The sequence below is a fragment of the Bactrocera latifrons genome, unplaced genomic scaffold, assembly GCF_001853355.1.
Source record: "Bactrocera latifrons isolate USDA-ARS-PBARC rearing strain unplaced genomic scaffold, ASM185335v1 scaffold_74, whole genome shotgun sequence".
In the NCBI taxonomy this organism is placed as follows: domain Eukaryota; kingdom Metazoa; phylum Arthropoda; class Insecta; order Diptera; family Tephritidae; genus Bactrocera; species Bactrocera latifrons.
In genome coordinates, this window is record NW_017537423.1 from 359434 (window position 1) to 369567 (window position 10134).

At 38.1% G+C, this 10134-nt stretch overlaps 1 protein-coding gene and 1 pseudogene across 2 annotated transcripts; both read left to right on the forward strand.

The window, feature by feature from the left end:
• The first annotated feature begins 78 nt into the window (after positions 1-78).
• LOC108976231 lies at positions 79-3346 on the forward strand. Of its 2 annotated transcripts, none has more exons than XM_018945184.1 (6): positions 79-253; positions 342-492; positions 585-854; positions 928-1764; positions 1829-2839; positions 2897-3346. In XM_018945184.1, the coding sequence occupies exons 3-6, from the start codon at positions 714-716 to the stop codon at positions 3083-3085; spliced, it is 2178 nt and encodes a 725-aa protein (XP_018800729.1). In that variant the 5' UTR covers positions 79-253; positions 342-492; positions 585-713; the 3' UTR covers positions 3086-3346. The 2 variants fall into 2 exon arrangements, with proteins under 2 accessions (XP_018800729.1, XP_018800730.1); XM_018945185.1 differs by having other exon boundaries at positions 630-854.
• Positions 3347-8111: 4765 nt separating this feature from the next.
• LOC108976186 overlaps positions 8112-10134 on the forward strand; it is a 3521-nt pseudogene continuing 1498 nt past the window's right edge.

Consider the following 10134-nt stretch of genomic DNA (forward strand, 5'->3'; position numbering starts at 1 on the left):
TCCTTTTTGTCCAAGTTTTATGGCGAATAAATGGTAAACAAAATACAAACAGCTGATTTCCTATTGTGATTGGTAATTTCGCTGCTGATCAATTTGTTTTTTGCGTGTCTGTTTCAATATTTTCTGCTATTTTTAGCGATTATCGAAAAAAAACGATTGTTCGAATACAATTTACAAGAGAAAAATTAAAGGCGAAAAATCAAAATAAACAAAGCACGACCAGTAGAAATCGCTTAATTATCTACAATTTATGGTAAGAGAGTTAATGAATAATACAAGCAAAAGTTGTGCAGCTATTTACAAGCTTTGTTGTAACATATTAAATCCATTTTAACATCTAGCAAGTAGCCAAGCGTGAAAATATTGCTATTGTTAGATAATTGCAAAAAAGTAGGGAAGTAGCACTTGCTACGCCAATCATATTCGATGTGTGCAATACGCTGCTGTGTACGTTATAAAAATATCAGAAGTTTTCGCGAATATAACTAAAACGTGAGTATACCAAATTCCACATGATATATATTTTACGAAAATACGCTTGTTATGTCTTGCCTTTCTGCGTTTCTGCGGCGTAAATATTACAGCAACAAACACAAACACGAAAAAATATACGCATTCTGTTATTGCAGCGAGAAACCAGCTACTGTGTTTGTGGGTGTATCATTGCAATTACAATAAACAATACATAGGCGTATCACTAGAAAGCGACGAGGATGTCTGTGCGCCTGCTAACCTTACGACTGGTTAAACATGGTCGCTACTTCCTACAAAGTTACTGGAAACGCGATATACACTTCAACATTTTGGAACAAAACCGCGAGAAGACGCGCCGGAGCTTACCCAACTCTTTAAGGGTATGTTACATTAGAATTGAATGCCACTAAATGTTTTCTTCATTAGCATTATTTAAATATTTATTGCGTCTAGTCGGGCGCTGTTAGTGTTACCGCGTCCGCTCAACCTTTGCCGGCTAGAGGAGCGCTTCAAGGCATTACACATGCAGCTACAAGTGGCGCCTCAAAGTCGCTGCCACGTACCGGCCTCTTAAGCGTTGGCCAACATGCGCGCAAAGTTTTCATCGACAATATCTTAAATCGCGTCACAACCAATTACTCACAAGAATTACGCACGCAAGCAACTAAAAAGCTCTTCTATGGCGATTCTGCACCTTTTTTTGCACTCGTCGGCGTGAGTTTGGCCTCCGGCGCTGGTGTGCTAACAAAAGAGGACGAATTGGAGGGTGTGTGTTGGGAGATACGCGAAGCCGCCGGTCGTCTACAAGCATCTTGGAATTATGATGAGATATCCGAAAGTCTTAATAGTGACTTCAGCATCGATAAATTGGACGTGGGACCGGCTATTGCAAAAGGTTGTGCTGCAGTAGTGTATTCGGCAGCATTTAGAAACGCAAGTAGTAACTCTACATCTATAGAAACGCCTATCTTAGATGCAACGCATGACGCCGAAGCAGCAGCTGCTATGGCGCGCACTACCGCAGCTGTACCACTTCAACAACAATCTTTCCATCCAGAATTGATGTCTCCAATACAGAATATGTCACGTTTTGTACACAATTTCGGCAGCTCTATGGATAATCTTAATGAATTGTATAATCAGAACTCCGCGGCTGCTGCTTTTGTCGCCGAGCGTAGTGCACGACGCACCAGTGACTTGGAAGAAGAAAATATGCAGAAATTAGACAACGATTTGATTAGTGATAGAAATGCTGGTTTCTCTGGAATTAGTAGTGGTATGCAAGGACTCGTACGTATAAATTTGCATATTTTTATGTTTGATTGAAAATACTAATAAAATTCTTTATTTGCAGGAATCCATAGATGCGCCATTAGCGGGTATAAATCGCTATCCGCTCGCTTTGAAAATGATGTTCAACTATGACATACAAAGTAATGCACTCTCCATTCTGCGCGCCATGTACAAGGAGACCGTGCCGGCACGTGCGCGTCGCATGAATGACGGTTCGGAAGAGTGGGAACGCTTATTACAAAATCAAACACTCACTTTGCCGCCGCATCCAAATATAGTCTGCATGTTTGGCTTCTTCTGCGATGAGGTACGCAATTTCCCCGACGGCCATATACTTTACCCAGTTGCGCAGCCGCAACGCATCAATCCACATGGTTATGGACGCAATATGTCGCTTTATTTGTTGATGAAACGCTACGACTACAGCTTGCGCGCGCTACTGGATTCACACAAACTGAGCGCCCGTACCAAACTATTGCTGTTGGCGCAATTGCTTGAAGCTACGGCGCATATTAATCGACATGGCATTGCGCATCGTGATATTAAGTCCGACAATATACTTATTGAAATGAATGATGATGATTCGCCGCCGGTGTTGGTGCTCTCCGACTTCGGTTGCTGTTTGGCTGATAAAGTACATGGTTTGCAGATGCCTTACACTTCCTTCGATATCGACAAGGGCGGCAATGCTGCGCTTATGGCACCTGAGATCATTAACAAACAACCTGGCCCATTTGCTGTGCTGAACTATGCAAAAGCGGACTTATGGGCTTGTGGCGCGATTGCATATGAAATTTTCGGCCTACGCAATCCATTCTACTCATCGAGTGGTGGTTTAGCCTTGGCTAATGGCGAGCAAACTTTGTCATTACGCAATAGTGATTATAAGGAGAACGATCTGCCACCGCTGAACGATGAATGCCCAGCGATTGTGCAGCAACTGATCTATAACATACTGAACCCGAGCCCTGCTAAGCGTGTAAGCCCGGATATCGCGGCAAACATAATGCAACTTTTTCTATGGGCGCCATCTAAGTGGCTTAAAGCTGGTGGCATGCCCAACAGCCCGGAGGTGAGTTCATAAAAACAGCAGTCGCCTCTAATTAATATGATGATATTAATTTTACAGATTCTCCAATGGCTGCTTTCACTCACCACTAAAGTAATGTGTGAGGGTCGCGCTGCTGTGGATCAGCTTAGTTTTAATGAGAGCGGTCGTCGCACTTATGTGGAATATTTATTGATATGTAGTTTTTTGGCGCGTGCACGGCTACGACGCATACGTGGCGCCCTGAATTGGATACAAGAAGTGGTCTAAGCAAACAACTTCAATATATTAATTGTAACATAAAATTAACCACCAAGTAATAACAAACTAATATTACACTTGCAAATGAGCGCATCAACGGAATCTAGCATTACAATATTGCTAAATTAATCACCATCAAGTCCAAAAAGATTTCTCTCCTCTATGTATCTTTTATTGCTGTTAAAAATTTGTAAAATCATTTTTTTTTTTATTTGTATGCTTAGTAAGGAAAAACTGTCAAGTCGCTACAGCCTTTAGCAATGAAAAAACGAATAACTTGTGATGAACGATGACCATAAGATTTACCGTTTTTTATGTGCACTTAAATATACATATTAGAAATAACAAAAATTGTTTACATTATATTGGTAACTGGAGGATTGTACATTTCCTTAGAAGACGAAATTTGTGCAATCCCTGAAAAACTTTTACCTAAGTGTATTTAACTGTAGATATATAGAATATCATAAACAATAATTAAGACTTAGCAAAATAAATTTTAATCCGTGGCAGCGCTTGCATGTGTATAAATAAAGAGAAAAATTTATGCGTAGTTGCAGAAAAATTACAAATTTAACTAAACTCCTTTGATTACTTTGATGAAGATTAAAATTTATGTAGTACTCACCAGTTAAATAATATGTTTGATGAGTGAAGTGCCACTTGTAACAAAACAACTCTCGCTTATTAACAATTTCATTCCACGAACACTTATTTCATATGTCTGAAGTGCAAACGGTCCAGAATGTACGGTGACACTTTGAAACAGGACATATGTAAATATTTTTTGATTTTGTGTGCAACTGTTTACTATGTATGTTGTTGTTGTTATTGTAGCAACAGAAAACATTCCAGAAATAATTTTGAAGAATGTGCTTACCGGGCCGACTTTGTTGCCGAAATTTAACACGGGAGCGTTGGCTGGTTACGCTTGCCGAAACTTAATACCTGTGAAATTTTTGTACTTTGCTAGAGTTTTGCAAGCATATTTTATATTGCAAGTAAATTTAAACTAATTAATATTTTTACTTTGCCCTCACGCACTTGTCAAAACGAAGTATAATAGTAAAAATTTTATTTCAAATGAATATACGCTGCTTTATCAACTTTCCTCTCAGCAATGAAATATCCGGCAAAATTTCCCTCTCAAATTACACGTAGCTGTCAAACAGCGAACGCAGAGAACGTACATATGTACATATATCATAGGCAGAGCAGAGAACATAAAACAACTATTCTACATTCTCTTGTTTTTTATCGGTACAACGCTTTCATTTAGGTATGCCAGAAAGGTGTCATTTTACATATACATACATACATATGTACATATTTATACTATTATTGTAATATAATACATTTTTTAGGATATTATGATAGCATAGACATACATATGTATATGTGCATATGCCTTATTTCAACATTGACTAAAATATTTTTCTATGAATCTGCTCTATATTTCTACATATTGTGTTACTTTGAGTCGGTAGGGGCGTATGAGTTATACAGGCGATCGTCGGCATTTGTTCTAAAGTGTAGAAATTAGACAAATTTAAATCAAATAAATAATAATATATAAATAATAATTAAAACTTAAATAGTACGGTTGTAAATGAGAAATTCGAAAAAAATTACCGAGAAAATGTAAAAATATAAACAAAAAAAACGTTAACTTAGGCTGCACAGAAGCTACAATACCATTTACAGATCCCGTTATTTTAGCATAAAATGGTGTAAAACCGACTGGTATGGTATATAAACCCTTAATTTTTTTTTTAATAGTTTTCATTACGTGTTAGACAATATACGCGAAATATTCAAAGAGTGCTTCAAAAGTGAATTATTCAAACAATATAGCAAAATATGTCTGGTATGTTGAAGGGTTTTCAATTTATATGTATGTATGTATGTATGTGTGATTTGTAAGCACTAGCAGATAATGCGTCCCCTTCACTTTTTTCCATTAAAATTTGTAACAAATAATTTGGTTACAAAGAGCTCAAATCAAATACGCCGCTGTCAATACTTTCATATTGATTATTGTTGAAGTTTAATGCTGTTTATACACACATATGTACAGGTACCAATGTGGGTACAGCCGGATTTGCATAACATTATTCTCTTAGTGCTTTTGAACCTATTTACATGCATATGCTACAATTCGGCCAACCTTAGCAGCGTAAAGTGCTTAGTCAGCATGTGATTTTTATATACAATTTGTTGTATATCCATTATTTCTTTTGTTTGGGCCTCAGAGACGTTGGTTGCGTGCGTATCTAACGACGACCGAACGAAAAGTGTCATACGAACGGTAATTAAACGATTGTATATACATAGGTTGCGTTATACTGACAGCCAGCCAAGCTATGCGTAGACCTACTAGTCCTTTATAATGCCAGATGAAAGTTCAGTTTTAATTTAGATCTACTGGTCCTTTTTAATACCAGATGGAAGTTCAGTTTAATTGAAACAGAAGCATTCATCAGCACGTCAACGCTTTTTACGAAGTTTAGGTGAGACAAGATATCTTGCATTTCATCGCAGAGTATGTTTGACGTGGGCACGGAAATGTCTTCACTCCTACTTAGCTTCTTCGACTAGGTTCTCATCGGAACGCACTCACCGGAAACAGACATTAACGTGTTATCACAATTTACGTGCTTTTGTATGCTTCTTCTCCTCAACTCAAACCAATAACAGCACAACATGGTGTTTGGCTATCATTATTGGTCTGTACTTTAACAACATTAGTACAAATCAGTCAGTTGATCGTGCAAGTTAGCAAAGTTCGTTGCTTATTTCTGCTGCTTACATTCACGCGGGTTAGATGTACATATGTATGTATGTAAGTACCCAACAAACCTACAAATTTTTACGCGAGCTCGTTATTTTTTAAAACAATTCAGTAAAAACGCGAATTTTAATTAAAAAGACAATAAAAGCAGTAATAATTTCAAGCAGCCGTGTGTGTAATAAAGTAATAAAAACAAATAGCAATCAGTGATGCAGATGTACAAAAGTATGTTTAATAATAAAAAATGGCAAAAACAATAACAATTGAATGACTGACTTTGGGGAAAGCCAGGCTTCAAATATTGCGTTGAGTGTTTCATGTGCTAGTTTTATTAAGAAATATATACATATGTATATGTATGTGTGCCTAACCGCAATATCATGCCAAATTATGCTATTATATATACATTTATTTAATGCAAATTATTTATGTTGATTTCGTATAACAGTTTTTATGACGTTTCACATAAATACGATCGTTAAGTTACCCTTCACAATTTCCAGAGACATTTGACACACAAAAGGTGCTTAATAATACACAAAAAGTAATAATAATAATAATGAATAAATAAATATATACACCCAGCATTTTAATGGCTTAACAATAAAATTGAGTTGAGTGAGTGTATGTTTTTAATATGAAAATGTTTCACGCGCGTTCACGACGTTTTAATCGAATTATATGGACAAGCCATTACAAAAAAAAATATAAAAAATACAAAACAAAAACGTCAGTTTCGGCCGAAGTTAGGGGTAGTCGAAAAAGTCTTTTCGTATTTTGTCAATAGATATCGTTGCAGTCGTATCTACTATATATTCCCAGCGCTACCTATCAAATTGTGTCATACCATATAGTGTTGAAAAGGTGAGATTTTATGTTTCATTTAAGCAAAAAAAAAAACATTAAAATCGGGAAAGTTGAAAAAAAGTTACAGCTGTTCACGAAAAAATCAGTGAAAGTAATAAAGAAACTCGCTATATTTTGAAATTTTTGTATAAAAAAGGGAAGAATGTCACGCAATCCACCATTGAAATGTGTGAAGTTTACGCAGACGATGTTATAGCATAACAATGGTTCGCCCGCTTCCGTTCTGGAATGATGTGATGTGTTTCGATATGAAAGAAGCACCGCGCTCTGGTCGACCTATCGTAGAATTCGTTGAAATTATGGAAAAGATTGACCAGGACCGTCACATAAGCAGTCATGACATCGCCAAGGAGCTTGACATTCTGCATCGAACGGTTTTGAACCATTTAAAAAAAGGCTGGTTACAAAAAGAAGCTTGATGTTTGGGTACCACACGAATTGTCTGTGAAAAATTTAATTAACCGAACTAACATCTATGATCCTTTACTAAAAACGAAAGGAAATCGAACCATTTCTGAAGCGAATGGTAACAGGAGACAAAAAGAGGATAAAATACGACAATTATGTTCGAAAAAGTTCATGGTCCAAACGTTGTGAAGCGCATCAAATGGTCGCACAGTCAGGATTGACGTCTCGAAAGGTTATGCTGAGTGTTTGGTGGAATTGGAGAAGAATCATCCACCATGAGCTGGTCGAACGATTGATTCTACATTTTACTGTCAACAACTGATGAGATTGAAGCAAGCAATCGAATAAATGGCCAGAACTGATCAACAGAAAAGAAAGGCCTTCGTCTTCCATCAGGACAACGCTAGACTATACACATTTTTCATGACTCGGCAAAAACTGGGAGAGCTTGGCTGGGAAGTTTTGATGCATCCACCGTATGGCCACGACCTTGCACCATCGGACTACCATTTGTTTCGGTCAATGCAGTAATCCCTTAATTCAGTAAAGTTGGCTTCAAGAGAAGCTTGTGAACAGTACTTGTCGCAGTTTTTCGCCGAGAAACCAGAAAAGTTTTCCAGTGATAATATAATACATATAATAATGGAATAATGTATCTAGCGGAAAAATGTCAAAAAATGATGGACCAATATGGTACATATTTGTTTATTTATTTATTCGTATACATAATAAAAAAATAAGTTGAAATTTGATTAAAAATACGAAAAGACTTTTTCAACTACCCAATATATTGAGAGTAAAGTATGTTTTATTTTCTTTGCACTGAATTCCTATGCTTTCCTTACTCTCAACCAATCCTTATGAAGCAGTTAGTGGCCGAACTGCCGCCCTTCCGTAGTGACCACGTGGAAATAAAATATCAAGATCCGTGTTACGGACGGCAAAAATGTAAAAGGCAACATAACTGAAATGTGGTCAAAAGAGAACAACAACAACTACATGGTCACTACGTTAGCGAGGCACGTAGCTCACTAACTGAAACATTAACATTGTATCTGCGGGCTCTCTCATAAGCGTTGGCATTTCAATATAAAAGTTTTCGGCTCGTACAGGAATTCATTAACATACCGCTGCGCCAGCGATCTGTGGACACAGTTATAAGCAAGCAACACAAACAACAGCAACTTCTGCCAGTCTTTCGAAGCTAAATAATCTGGCATTCGGTCAGTGATTTTGGAGTAAAGACAATCCTAACAATCGCTGACACACAAGGTCAACGCTTAAGCGAAGGTTAGTCAGTCAGCAGCATGCATTTAGTATATTCGGTTTTGGTTTGTGTAATATTTAGATTATTACGGTTTTTTCTTTCGCAAAATTCTCAATATGTTGAACAATCAACAGGTTTTACCAGTCAATAAACAAACCGTGTAAACAACAACAAAAATTACGTTGTATACAAGTCTTAAATTAAAGTGTGGAATACCAACAGCTGTTAGTATGGGCTCAGTAAATTGTAAAGAATCAAAGTCAACAGCGGAAACGGTTGAGGAAGTAGCTGCTAAGCCGCTGAATGGTGAGTAAAACAAAATTTAACTATTAGTTACCTTCTTCTTCTTCTTTACTGGCGTAGACACCGCTTACGTGTTTATAGCCGAGTTAACAACAGCGCGCCAGTCGCTTCTTCTTTTCGCAAGGTGGCGCCAATTGGAGATTAAAAGCGAAGCTTGGTTCTTCTCCACCTTGTGGAGGTCTTCCTCTTCCTCTGCTTCCCCCGGCGATTCAAATGCGTCGAACACTTTCAGAGCTGGAGTCTTTTCATCCATACGTACGACATGACCTAGCCAGCGCAGTCGCTGTCTCTTAATTCGCTGAACTATGTCAATGTCGTCGTATGTATATACTATGTCATACAGCTTATCGTTCCTTCGAATGTAATATTCGCCGTGGCCAACGCGCAAAGTACCAGCAATCTTTCGCAAAACTTTTCTTTTGAAAACTCGTAACGTCGACTCACCAGATGCTGTCATCGTTCATACCTCTGTACCATATAGCAGGACGGGAATAATGAGTGACTTATAGAATTTTGCTTTTGTTTGTCGAGAGAGCACTTTACTTCTCAATTGCCTACTCAGTCCAAAGTAGCACCTGTTAGCAAGAATGTAGAATGGCAACATATTGGATTTGGAGGCTGACATTGTTGTTGATGTTAATGCTGGATCCAAGATAGACGATATTATCTACAACTTCGAAGTTGTGGCTGTCAACAGTGACGTGGGAGCATAGTCTGAAGTGCGACGATTGTTTGTTTGATGACAGGATATATTTCGTCTTGCCTTCGTTCACCGCCAGACACATCCGCTTTGCTTCCTTATCCAATCTGAACAAAGCAGAACTAACGGAGTGGGTGTTGTAGCAAAAAAAAAAAAAGTACAAACAGCTTCGGTTGAGAGAGACCTGTTTTTGATGACAACCATGGCAAACAGTTCAGTTAAATTCGCATTGCAACGAACGCAACGGAAACAGACACTAACTTACGATTTCTTTTTTGTTTTTTTTTTTACCAATTTAATTTTTTTAACTTCAGGCACTTATCAGTCTACAACCGAAGACGACATGTCGGAATACACGAGCGCCGCCGTAGAGGTCTGCAATGTCGATGATCTGAAGGAGAATGAAATGAAAAAGTTCAACTTCGATACAGACACTGAAGTGTTGGTGATAAAACAGGACGGTGAGATAACAGCGATTGGTAATAAGTGTCCGCATTATGGCGCACCAATGCATACTGGTGCTTTGGGTCAGGGCCGTGTACGTTGCCCTTGGCATGGCGCCGCTTTCAATACACGCACCGGCGATATTGAAGACTTTCCGGGCTTGGACGCGTTGCCTTGTTTTAAGGTGCGCGTGGAAAACGATGGTAAAGTAAAACTGCGTGCTAAGCGCAGCGACTTGGAGAAGAACAAGCGCCTCAAGGATATGGTGAAGCGTGATA